This window comes from Oncorhynchus mykiss, chromosome 13 (genome assembly GCF_013265735.2).
Source record: "Oncorhynchus mykiss isolate Arlee chromosome 13, USDA_OmykA_1.1, whole genome shotgun sequence".
Classification (NCBI taxonomy): Eukaryota; Metazoa; Chordata; class Actinopteri; order Salmoniformes; family Salmonidae; genus Oncorhynchus; species Oncorhynchus mykiss.
The window spans coordinates 31,700,263-31,713,546 of NC_048577.1; the positions used below are offsets into that span (position 1 = coordinate 31,700,263).

At 43.8% G+C, this 13,284-nt stretch overlaps 1 protein-coding gene across 2 annotated transcripts; it reads left to right on the forward strand.

The window, feature by feature from the left end:
* The first annotated feature begins 1,701 nt into the window (after window positions 1–1,701).
* On the forward strand, window positions 1,702–9,478 carry il2rb2 (interleukin-2 receptor beta chain-2). Of its 2 annotated transcripts, none has more exons than XM_036939718.1 (10): window positions 1,702–2,018; window positions 2,980–3,061; window positions 3,309–3,429; window positions 3,549–3,621; window positions 3,910–4,003; window positions 4,323–4,459; window positions 6,629–6,806; window positions 7,049–7,151; window positions 7,378–7,450; window positions 8,075–9,478. In XM_036939718.1, exons 1-10 carry the CDS (start codon window positions 1,815–1,817, stop codon window positions 8,789–8,791), a joined length of 1,782 nt encoding a protein of 593 aa, XP_036795613.1. In that variant the 5' UTR covers window positions 1,702–1,814; the 3' UTR covers window positions 8,792–9,478.
* Window positions 9,479–13,284: the final 3,806 nt, after the last annotated feature.

Below are 13,284 nucleotides of genomic sequence, written 5' to 3' on the forward strand. Positions count from 1 at the left end.
AGGGCGTTTATGGAGCGTCTGGGGGTCTCGGTCAGCCTGACCTCCGGTTATCACCCCGAGAGTAATGGGCAGGTGGAGAGAGTGAACCAGGAGGTGGGTAGGTTTCTGCGGTCATATTGCCAGGACCGGCCAGGGGAGTGGTCTAGGTACGTCCCATGGGCGGACTTGGCCCAGAACTCACTCCGTCACTCCGTCACTCCTTGACGAACCTATCACCATTTCAGTGTGTTGGGCTACCAGCCGGTCCTGGCAGCTTGGCATCTGAGTCAGACCGAGGCTCCTGCGGTGGAGGAGTGGGTGCAGCGCTCCAAGTGTGTGGGGCCCTTCAAAGTCCTGAGGAGGATAAACGAGGTGTGTTATAGATTACAACTCCCTATCAATTATCGTATTAACACCTCGTTTCATGTGTCTCTCCTCAGGCCGGTGGTAGCTGGTCCCCTGCAGGACGGTGAGGTGCCGGAGGTCCCTCCGCCCCCTCTGGACATCGAGGGGTCCCCGGCGTACACGATACGGGCCATTCTGGACTCGAGACGCTGGGTGAGGGGCCTGCAGTACCTCGTAGACTGGGAGGGGTACGGTCCGGAGGAGAGGTGCTGGGTACCGGTGGGGGACATCTTGGACCCGTCACTGTTGAGGGATTTCCATCACCTCCATCCGGATTGCCCTGCGCCTCGCCCTCCGGGTCGCCCTCGAGGCCAGTGTCAGCGCGCTGCGGGAGCCGTGCGTCAGGGGGGGGGGGGTACTGTCACGACTCCTACCGAAGGTGGCTCCCCTTCCTGTTCGGGTGGTGCTCGGCGGTCGTTGTCACCGGACTACTAGCTGCCACTGATCACTTTTCCCCTTTCTGTTTATTGGTTTCACCTGTTTGTGTTTTAGGCTGATTAGTCGGGCTTTATTTACCAGCAGGCCTGGTTTGGGATTGTTTGGTGTACTTGTGTGCACGTCTGTGAGTTACGGTTTTCACATTTTCGTGGGTTTTGCTGGACTGTTTAAGTCCCCCGTGTTTGGGGCATTTGTTTTGCTGTGCGGCCTGTGTTTCATGGGGTTGGCTTATGGTCACCGTTTTTGTACATTAAAAAGTATAGCACTTACGCTGAACTCTCTGCTTCCTGCGCCTGACTTCTCACCCACTACACCCCGGATGTTACATCATCTGGTTATGTGTGCAACAAAAGTTCAACATTCACCTTCTGCTACCATTTCTGTCAAGCCGTCTACGCATACAGTTTGAGGCATACTCTCGAGAAATGCAATCCAACACACAGAACGCGCTGCAACTGCCTCTCCAACGCAATGTCAGTGTAAATGTGCGTCTCTGTTCTAGCCTACTTTACTGGTGCTCGACTGACAGGATGTGGTGTATTCACTATTTATACCTTAACACATAACGGGGCTCAGGGGCCTAATGGCTTTGCTTGTAGAGTATGTGTTGTAGAGAAGTGTTTCTCAATCCCGGTCCTAGGAAGGGCTACCACATCTTTGTTTTGGACCAAGCACTATTGCACTTAATTTAAATAATCAACTCATCTTCATGCCTTTAATTTGAAACAGGTGTGTGAGTGCTAGGGCAAAAACAAAAATGGGCAACCCTTTGAGTCCCCAGGACCAAGGTTGATAAACACTGTTGTATAGAATGGTAATTATACTTTTTTTTAATCTTCAGTGTTTTGTGTGGCTTCCTGCAAGACAGGCAAATGTCAGCCTTAGCGAGAGGTTGTGGTTACGTGTGTCACCATGAAATGTCATTGGGCACTTCAATCGAGAGGGAGGGAGAGAGAGAGTAAGAGAGCGATAGCGTTAAGGAGCAGGAGAGAATGATAGAGACAGAAAGTCAGAGTGAGAGAGCGCTAGAGGCACAGAGAGAGACAGTCACAAAGGGAGAGACAGACAGACAGAGACCTGAGGCTAAGGAGACAGAGAGGAGAGAGCATCTGCACAAGTCAAATAGTCAAAACAGAACAAAGAAAGTACGAGAACAGAATGAGGACTGTGCTGACACGTCGACCCTGACTAAGAGGGTAAGTCTGAAGAGGTTGAATACCTATTTGTTTACATGTGCATTAGCACTTACTCTCTAAGATTCAACTTAGATTAACATTTTATATATATATATATATATATATATATATATATATATATATATATATAAAAGCCAAATTATCATTGAGTATCTATCCCTGTATCGTTCTTGTTATCATCAAGGTGTCAGCCGCATCACCAGTCATTTAGTCATTTAAAACTAATCCTTAGGACGGCAGGTAGCCTAGCGGTTAGAGTGTTGAGCCACAATGAAGGTCGCTGGTTTGAATACCCAAGCCAACAAGGTGCAAAATCTGTTGGCGTGCCATTGTGAAAGACACTTAACCCTAATTTGCTTAGTATTACTATGGCTGACTTTTTACATCTAGGCCAACCTGGTGAATCTGTCCAACAAGCACTCAAGAGGATAGTGTTTAGACTGTCTAGTTTTTTTTATTTTGGTGCAAACGAACTACAACATCTGCCTATTAAGGGGAGACAAGGGTACAAAAGGTTTTCTCATTGAGAGTTCAACATTAAGTCATGCAGTATTCATCAGTCTCTGGATGAATGTGTATTCTGTATAGATATCGATTCTAGAGGAGTTTCTGCTGCTGCCTTTAAGTGCCTACCAAAACTCTTCATGTACTACAGTCAAAGGTGATGACAGTGGGTCATAATGGTATTGGGCTTGTGACGGAAAGATTTTCACGTCATATACAATCAATTCAGGATGTCCCTTATCAGTGTCGTGTCTGCTCCTGTTCTATGCAACTGTTACTCAGGATTTTTACTGTCTAAATGTTGCTGGTGTTCCAGTGCTTTGTTATAACAGCCTCTTCATCTTACGTTTTCATCATCTTTGTTTTACATTTAAACAGTGGTGGCAATGGCCAAGACTCTGTAAGTGTCTCTTCGTCTTCTTTTCTTCATCTATGCCATCTGTTGTTTTCCAGTTAGACAGGGGCGGTAATGATGTGGTCCATGCTTCACCTGCTGTTCCTGCTGTCTGTCCCACCAGGCTTCACTCACAACCTCCAAGGTAACTAGTGACTTCATGTTACTCTCAGCCTACTCATTCAGATAAGATCTGTGAAAAAACAAACAGTACTTGCACCTTGTGGAGAAACATGATTTATTGATTGAATTTACCCCCCCCCCCCCCCCCCAAAAAAAAAAAAAATGTAAGTCAGATTTGTGAAGTTGGTGAGTTTGTGGATTTTAAAATGATAAGTGTTAATATACAGTAATAATCTTTTTGGTTTGCCTTTGCTGTCTTTCCCTCCAAGGACTGTTTTGTGTGAATGACTACATCAACAACATCGCCTGTGTGTGGAACAGCTCGGGAATAGATCCAGATGTGGCCTGCCAGCTCCTCGGTACAAGAGAAGACTATGAAAACAATTTTTTGTAAGGAATATTTTTTTTGTCTGTCTTTATTATTACTGCAATACAGAAAATGACTGCATTGTGTTTTGAGGTATAAATGCATTCCTTGTGAAATATTTTATTTATTTTGTTTTGTATAGCCAGAGTGGTTGTGATCTCAAACCCTTGGAAGGTCATTCTTTTGGAGGCTGCAGTTTTGTCTTTAAGGGCCATGTAAGTTTTTCCTGATATCAGAATTATATACAGTATGTTATTCTCCATCAATATGTTATTGTACATATATGTTATTTTCCATATAATTTTCATTGTTTTCAATGTATATCGATTTCTATTGTATTTTTCAAAAGTGAACCTAATATATCATGTGAAATTTATTTAATAATAACTACTTGTGAAAATGAGAGTTACAGTTGGAATTATTCTCCATGAATGTAGAACAGATGCAAGGAGTTCTTACTTTATTAAACATGCAATCTGTTTCCTGACTGTGTTTCTCTACAGTATTTCAGTTCAAACGAGAACCTCCCCAGCATTAAGGTGGAGTGTAACGGGTCTGAGGCGGCAAACCTCATAAAATACACACCTATCGAACACAGTGAGTGTCCACTTTTTCAGTGCTCTCTTTTAAGCTAGTGCACCTGCGAGAGTAGCCTCACACTATAAATAGCTGTTCTTCTTCACTGGTTCATTTGAGAGTTTGATTCTTGCATGGGCCATATTCAATACTGAATGTGTGTACCACTATCAATGTAAACGTTGCTTTGGAAAGCATCTGCTAAATGACAATATTATTAAGTCTTCAGGTCTCAAGACATGGTTACTCATCACCTGGTCTTAGTTCACCAAACCGCCTCCTCTATATTTCCACTTCATGATGTTAGATGACTGTGACATCTCCCTCTGTTTCCTCGCAGTTAAGATGCATCCTCCTGGTATCCCGCTCATCATCAATGGGACAAATGCCACCTGGACTGCTGGTAGTCCGCTGTCTAAGAAGATCTTTGCATATGAGTTCCAGGTGAAGGTGAAGAGGGAAGGCCAGCTATGGGGGGTGAGTGAGACAAAACCATTGTGTGGGTGGGTATGAAAGTGTGGTATTGGCGGAACATGCAGTATTCCTGCTGAATGAGTTACAGTGAATCTGATTAGTGGGTAGTCATGCATAATACTGGTGCCTGAGTATTTAGCTGTGATTTTTGGCTGATTCTTCACTTCCATAGACATAGAAGCATGATCAATATCAAATCAAATGTTATTAGTCACATGCGCCGAATACAACAGGTGTAAACCTTACAGTGAAATGCTTACTTACCAACAATGCAATTTCAAAAAAATATGGATAAGAATAAGAGCTAAAAGTAACAAGTAATTAAAGAGTAGCAGTAAAATAACAACAGCGAGACTATTTACAGGGGGGCACCGATACAGAGTCAATGTGCCAGGGCACCGGTTAAATGAGGTAGTAGGTACATGTAGGTAGAGTTATTAAACTGACTATGCATTGATGACAACAGAGAGTAGCAGTGGTGCAAATAGTCTGGGTAGCCATTTGACTAGATGTTCAGGAGTCTTATGGCTTGGGGGTAGAAGCTGTTTAGAAGCCTCTTGGACCTAGACTTGGCACTCCGTTACTGCTTGCTGTGCAGTAGCAGAGAGAACAGTCTATGACTAGGGGGGCTGGAGTCTTTGACCATTTTTAGGGCCTTCCTCTGACACCGCCTGGTATAGAGGTCCTGGATGGCAGGAAGCTTGGCCCCAGTAATGTACTGGGCCGTTCGCACTACCCTGTAGTGCCTTGTGGTCGGAGGCCGAGCAGTTGCCATACCAGGGACTGATGCAACCAGTCTGGATGCTCTCGATGGTGCAGCTGTAGAACCTTTTGATCTGAGGACCCATGCCAAATCCTTTCAGTCTCCTGAGGGTGAATAGGTTTTGTCATGCCCTCTTCACGACTGTCTTGGTGTGCTTAGACCATGTTAGTTTGTTGGTGATGTGGACACCAAGGAACTTGAAGCTCTCAACCTGCTCTACTGCAGCCCTGTCGATGAGAATGGGGGCGTGCTCGGTCCTCTTTTCCCTGTAGTCCACAATAATTTCCTTTGTCTTGATCACGTTGAGGGAGAGGTTGTTGTCCTGGCACCACATGGTCATGTCTCTGACCTCCTACCCTATAGGCTGTCTCGTCGTTGTCGGTGATCACTGTTGTTTCATCTGCAAATTTAATGATGGTTTTGGAGTCGTGCCTGGCCGGGCAGCCATGCGTGAACAAGGATTACAGGAGGGGACTGAGCACGCACCCCTGAGGGGCCTCTGTGTTGCGGATCAGCGTGGTGGATGTGTTGTTACCTACCCTTACCACCTTGGAGTGGCCCGTCAGGAAGTCCAGGATCCAGTTGCAGAGAGAGGTGTTTAGTCCCAGGGTCCTTAGCTTAGTGATGAGCTTTGAGGGCACTATGGTGTTGAACACTGATTCTTAGTCAATGAATAGCATTCTCACATAGGTGTTCCTTTTGTCCAGGTGGGAAAGGGCAGTGGAGTGCAATGGATATTGCGTCATCTGTGGATCTGTTGGGGCAGTATGCAAATTGGAGTGGGTCTAGGTTTTCTGGGATGATGGTGTTGATGTGAGCCATGACCAGCCTTTCAAAGCACTTCATGGTTACAGACGTGAGTGCAACGGGTCGGTAGTCATTTAGACAGGTTACCTCAGTTTCTTGGGTCAGGCACTGGTGGTCTACTTAAAACATGTTGGCATTACAGACTCAGACAGGGAGAAGTAGAAAATGTCAGTGAAGACACTTGCTAGTTTGTCAGCGCATGCTTGTAGTACACATCCTGGTAATCCGTCTGGCCCTGCGGCCTTGTGAATGTTGACCTGTTTAAAGGTCTTACTCACATCGGCTGCGTAGAGCGTGATCACACATTCTTCCAGAACAGCTGGTGTTCTCATGCATGTTTCAGTGTTATTTGCCTCGAAGCGAGCATAGCGAGCATCGTCTGGTAGGCTCGTGTCACTGGGCAGCTATCCACCGTGCTTCCCTTTGTAGTCTGTAATGGGTTGCAAGCCCTGTCACATCCGACGAGCGTCAGAGCCTGTGTAGTACGATTATGAGTTACACACACTCATCTCAAATCAGGATTTCAGCCTGAATAGTTTGAGACAGTCTTGTAGCTTTGCAGTGATTATGCTTATTTTTATCTACCTGTCTGTCTCTGTCAGGAGGCCAAGAATTTTACCAGACCAAAGCAGGAACCGTGGATGGAGCTGGGTGTGGAGGAGAGTGGGATTCATCACATCAGGGTGAGAGTCAAGCCGACCCAGCCCGCCTCTAGCCACTGGAGTGAGTGGAGCCCCACTGCATCCTGGACATCAGAGGACAAGGTCTCACCAACCTTTGGTACGTTTGAAGCCATGCCATGCCACAAACTTAAACATTACATCTACTATATGTTCAGTCATGCAGAACACTCTATCCTATCCAGAGAAACTGACAGTCGGTGCATAGTGAAGTTCATGCGGCCCATACAGGAATACAACTAATTTGCTGGTCTACAAAATTGTGTTAACGACCCGTGTTAATTGCATCCAGATGCATTTCTGAGACATATATTCCAACCATGCGTCCGTTCTGTGTTTCAGTGCAATCCCCGGACCTGGCTTTGTGGCTGGTGTTGAGTGGTGCGCTTTTCACTCTCATCATTGTCATGTTGCTAGTCTTCTACAAAACACATATTAACAATAGGTGAGTAATGCGTAAAGATGGATTTATATGCGTATTGTTGGCTCAGATCAGGAGTGAGACCCACAACCTTTGGCTCAGTGAGTTAATTTGGTCTTGTGCCATGTTGATGACGGGGGCTTGATTTTTATCATTGGTTGCATAATGTTTGGGTATGTAGTATCAAGATCAATTCTGGAACAGACCCAAGATGGTTTATTACAATCCATGTTGTTTTGGTGCTCTACAGGAAACACCAGTATGTGCCTGACCCCGCCAAGTACTTCCAGCCACTTAACTCTGTCCACGGTGGAAACTTTCAGGTACCTGGAAAATTCTCCAACTTCCTGCTGAACTTGAAACCTGTTGAACCAATACAATTCTGTGTATGTGGCTTTATTCGCTAGCGTGAATGTTTTCTTGATACGAAAACCTAGTGGACAGCCTAATATAATAATCTTGAACCTGGTTGAGTGGAAATGTCTGCATTTGTGTCCCTATTTAACTTTACTTACTACTTACTTACATTGGATGCTTACAGTTGGGACCAGTCTCTTTCGTTGCCAGTACAAGGAAAGTTCCCAGCCACAGTAAAAACCCAAAGAAAACATTAGTCATGAGCATATTCCCCTTGATATGGTTTCTTTGTTGGTTTGAATTCCTCGCATTAACAGTTAGATGCAGACATAGACACACTCTCTCTACCACACGCACACACTAACACACCAATAAACTCACGTATGCACCTTGTATTACAAACAAGGATACAGACACACACTGATCTTGCAGCAACTTTCAAAACTTGATACTTGTCAGTGTAGATGCAGTAAAATATTTGTCCTTTGTCATTTTGCCTAAGTATCAGCATAACTTTAAATTTCACCAATAACCGTGACACTGTACAGTGCTCCATATACTGATGTGTGTCTCTGGCCCTCCCCATGCAGAAATGGCTGAGCCCCTTGTTTGCTCCAGAGTGCTTCATCACCGCCCAGCCCGGCGAGGACATCTCCCCTGTGGAGGTGTCTGGAACAGAAGTCTGGGACGTCACCGACTCCACCAGCTGCACCACCACAGCCTTCCTCCTACACTCTGACCCCAACACCCCCTCTGATGGCTGGAACAGCAGCGGCCAGTCCTCCTGCTTCTCCAACATCGGCTACTTCTACCCCAGCGGCTTCCGCATCGAGTCTTGTCCCGTCTACTTCACCTACCAGGGGGACCACAGCTCTCTCTACGCCACCTCCACATCCTCCTCCTATGAGCTCTTGGAACTTCTCGGTGGGCTGCAGAGGGAGCCCCAGAGCCCAGACTCTGGTTTCGGCATGGAGAGCGTAGAGGGGAAGGACCAGGTGGAGGAGGAAGGAAAGGGTCAGAAGGAAAGGGATGTGGCTCCAGTTGACCATCATTCACCCCCTCCTCTTGTCCTACCAGTCCCCCTGCCTGCTGGGATCCCTCCAGGCCCTCACCATCCCCCGAGTCTCCCTCAACTCCCCCTTCATAATCCTGAGACTAACTCTGCCATGGCGCCTAGCAGCAGTTACAATGCCTGGCCAGTAGAGGCTGCTCTAGGCAGATCCTCCTCGATGACAGTGGAACCCATTTGTAGCGGCTATTTGACCATTAATGAGCTGCAGAATACCTACAGCAACAAGTCTATTTGAACAATCAATTTTTCACTCAATTTACATTTTAGTTGAGCTGTTGAACTTATTCTTCGTGCAAACTATGACACAAGGCTCAGATAATGCAGGAACAAAATCATTTTTTGCATGGTATTTTACATGATAAAATACCATTTAGTTTATTTGTATTTTATATACATTTTGTATATTACTTGTATTACTATTGAGGCAGCTGGTTTGCCAATGCGTTGTTACTTTATCTCAGATAGTTAGTGCTGCTAGTTGTTTTTGTCTTTAAATGCGTTCACTGACATCTTGCTTGTATGAAGACCTGAATAAAACCTCTGGCAGAAGAGAAGTGGGTCAGCCTTTAACTTCTTATGTTTGTGGGCTTAGGTAGTCTGCCCTACAGTACCAAGCAAAAAGGCAGTAACTGCTAATTTGGTCGAAAATGAGTTAGTCGTTTTTGCTACAATAAATACATGCTTAATCATGTGGACAAGTATCCTTCCTCTAATGTATTGTGTTTTTGAGAAAATGGGGGTCATGTTAGCATTAACTACATAAAGTTACTGTGAAACCAAGGTAAATAAAAGCCATTTTTCTCAGTTCCACTCTGAGCAGTTACTGCTTTTTTGCTTGGTAGGGCAGTTAAAGTGGCAAAGAGTGGACAAGTGTTCCTGCTGTGTGTGTATGTGTGTTGGTGTGTTTGCGTGCGTGTATCAGTGGCAGTCGGTTCTGTTAAAGATGAGGGAGGACCATTTAAAAAAGAAAATTATGAGCATTGCGTTATTTCTATTACAGCATGTTGGATGACTGTCATTCATATTCCATTCACCCAGTTCAATGTAACAGCGATAGGTTTTAGGCTACTACATGATACTAAAATTTCCCATCATGAGGTTGTTACAACCTAGTCTAAGAAGTTTACAACGTAGGTGCACACAGGTCGAGAGAAAAATGAAAGATGACAGACAGTGACACATTGATAGACAGTGACACATTCAATCCCGCCTTGCACTCTTGTCTGCATCTAGCTGATCTAGGGTGTAGTCATTAGTACAACAGTTGCAAATAAGAGTTTCTATTGTACAAATTCGGGTATTTTTTATCCCAGTTTTGTTCCGTTCGCTTCCGTTTAAGAAACATTTGAACAGAATCGGTAGAAGGAATAGCACCCTTGATCACATGAAAACACAGTTCACAGTTCATAGCAGCCACGTTGTATTCCTTATTGCATCCATGCGCTCTCCTCCTCTCACCTTTTCTCTTTACTTTTGGACTTTTTTTGCACAACACATTAGCTGTATGTGACCATGTGAAAAAACATTTCCAAGCCAAACAATATCTTAACACACACAGCCTACATATTGTCACCGTATTAGCTAAAGTAACATAATAACTAATAGAACTAGCTAACGCGTTAGTAACCCTACAATCATGCAGTAGTGTTACAGTGTACAGTTAGTAAGCAGTTTAGAACTTGCCCCAGTGGCAAAACAAAAGCTTACCTTGAATTGGAAGTGTTCGAATGTTGTGTTGGATAGTCATAGCTAGCATCCCTCTGTTTGAGCAGGGTGTTTCAGTAGGCTAAACTAGCTAGCTACATCTGCTAGCTAAGTAAGTGAAACTGAAAGTGAAAAAACAATGACTATCTCTCTATTTCTCTCTTGCTTCTCCTTCATTTTGGAATAAATTAATATGTTCAAAACTGTTCAGCTATTGTCTTTCTCTCTCTTCAAGTCAACTATTCACCACATTTTATCCACTGCAGTGCTAGCTAGCTGTAGCTTATGCTTTCAGTACTAAATTCATTCTCTGATCCTTTGATTGGGTGGACAACATGTCAGTTCATGTTGCAAGAGCTCTGATAGGTTTGAGGACATCCTTCGGAAGTTGTCATAATTACTGTGTAAGTCTATGGAAGGGGGTGAGGACCATGAGCCTCCTAGGTTTTGTATTGTAAGTCAATGTAACGATAACTAACAAACGTTCGTACTTGAGAGTGTTTTAGTGCCCCCAAAAATGTATACTTCCAGGTCAACTGTAATATGAATACCATTGTAAAGCACAATTTCTCTGCTTTCCAGCAAAATCAACCTTCAGACCTTCTGTCCGTCTCTGCATGATTGAAGAATGCAATGGAGCTCCACCTGGCTTTAAAAAAAATTGTGGTTGGGGAAGAGAAGGCTACTGAGTAATAGTGAAAGGGGGAGAGATGTCGCGTGGGGAAACTGCTTTTTTCAACCGATTTCTCAAAAATGTTAATAAAACACTATAAAGAGTTTATATAATGTATCATTATTTTTAGGGCGGCAGGTTTTTTAGGGTTTTAAGTACGGAGCTAAAGTTATCTCCACAAGTAAACTGCGTCTGTCTCGCGGCTTTTAAGAATCATGATGGCGTGCAGAGATGACGCGAAAAATGAATGCATTCAGTTGTACAATTGACTAGGTCCCTCTCGCTACCCCTGTTGGAAAGACTCTGTACGGCACACAATGTGTTGCATAATGCGTGCTGTACGATACTTCACGATATGTCACAATGGATTGTACAGCGCTTTTTCAACTTTTCTCGCTACATATTGTAGACATTGGTCTATTACCATGTCAATCAATAGAAGGGTAGTTTACACCCCGGATTTTGATGCCAACACAGTCACTACAGTCCTATTAGTTTTCATCGCAGCCTTGTTTGAATGCCGCGGTACGCAAAATCTGTACGGAACAGAGTTAGCTACTGTTACCCAGAGGAGGACGGAAGCTAGCTGTCCTCCAGCTACACCATGGTGCTACCCTACAGAGTGCTGTTGAGGCTATTGTAGACCTTCATTGCAACAAAGTGTGTTTTAATAAATTATTTGGTGACATAAATATATTTATTATAGTTTTATATTTAAAAAAAATGCTTTTGAATTGTTTTACCAATTTAAAATAAATGAAATTCCCTGAGGAGGGTCCTCTCTGATTCAGAGGGGTTGGGTTAAATTTGGAAGACAATTTTCAGTTGTCTTCAACTGACTAGGTATCCCCCTTTCCCCTATCCTCCTCTGAGGAGCCTCCTCAGTGTGTATGTACAGTATGTGTGCGTGTTTGTGTGTGCATGTGTGTGGGCCTGTGAGTTGTGTGGGGGAGGGGTTCTGATTTGAGAGTGTAATTGTGTAGCCGATCTAAGGGCGGTTGTGGCTTATGAAAGCTAGGATGCGAAATTAGGTCTGTTTGTGTGTGTAAACATGTCCTGTCAGGTGTGTGAATGAGTTTATGTATTAGTATGTGGTCTGACATTTAACTGTGACACCACGTCCCCACCACTGACTTTCGCTCTCTTGAAAAAGTTGTTTTACTTGTTACAAGGCATTGCTATGATGAAAAGAAAAATGCATTTGAGCTTGGGGTGGGGGGGGGGGTCAGTGAATTAACTGAGAGAAAAGCACGCAGGGCATTCTACGCCATTAAATAACTGATTCAAATTGAAATACACAATACCACATTTTAAATACCTATTAAAATGTGGCTAAAGCTAATTGAATTTGTCATTGAACCAATTGCACTTTACGGCAGCGAAAAGTCCCCTCATGGGGCTGAGTTCACAAACCTGTTCTACTAACACACTGAATCCTCAGGACCTGAACATCAAATTAGTCAGAATAAACCAAATTACAACACAGACAAAACTAAACTACATTACCTATGGGGAAACACAAACAGATGCACAAAGTAAACTGTAATGCTATCTGGCCCTAAATCGACAGTACACCATGGCAAACTATTCAAATCAAATCTATTAAAATCAAATTTTATTTAACCATGGTTACAAAAACAAAGTATAGGCTCAGTGAGCACAGCCTTGCCATTGAGAAGGCTAGACACAGGAAAACCAGGCTCCGTGTAGAGGAAAGGCTGTCGAACCACTTCCCCACAGCAGAACCCGAGTCAGAGCTGCATTTCCTGACAAGAATTTTGCTAGCATTGTCTGATAGTGGTCTGAGTAAGGGGTGGAAAACTTAAAACTAGCTGTTATTGGCAGAGACGTTTGGAACTCTGTTTGTTAGTGTTCTACAAACCAATTTACTGCATGGTGATATCACCATGAAAAGCCAAAACTCCCACCCATGCAAACCTGCTGATTAGAAGGCCCTGTGCGGATTGTATTTTCAATCAACAACTATCAGGAAATGACACTAATACATTTTTTTCCCTCACTTTTACAGTGTTCGTTTCGTCAGCTGTTTTGTCTGCACTGGGCCTTTAAACAGTTTAGTGTGGGGTCAGCTTTTTACCACTAGGTGGCAATAGAATAAATACCACAGAATAAATCCTCTACCTTGTAATGTACAGCCAAGAAAACAATAACAGACCTAAAACAGACCTTAAAAGGGCAATCTGCAGTTGTTACATACGTTTTTTAACTTTTAGATTAATGATATATAATGATTCTTGAAGAATGCTTTCAGGCTACTTATTTTCCACCATAATTTATCTATTATCTATTAACTTCTGGAATCTTCACCTTCATCCATCACTATTTAGAAG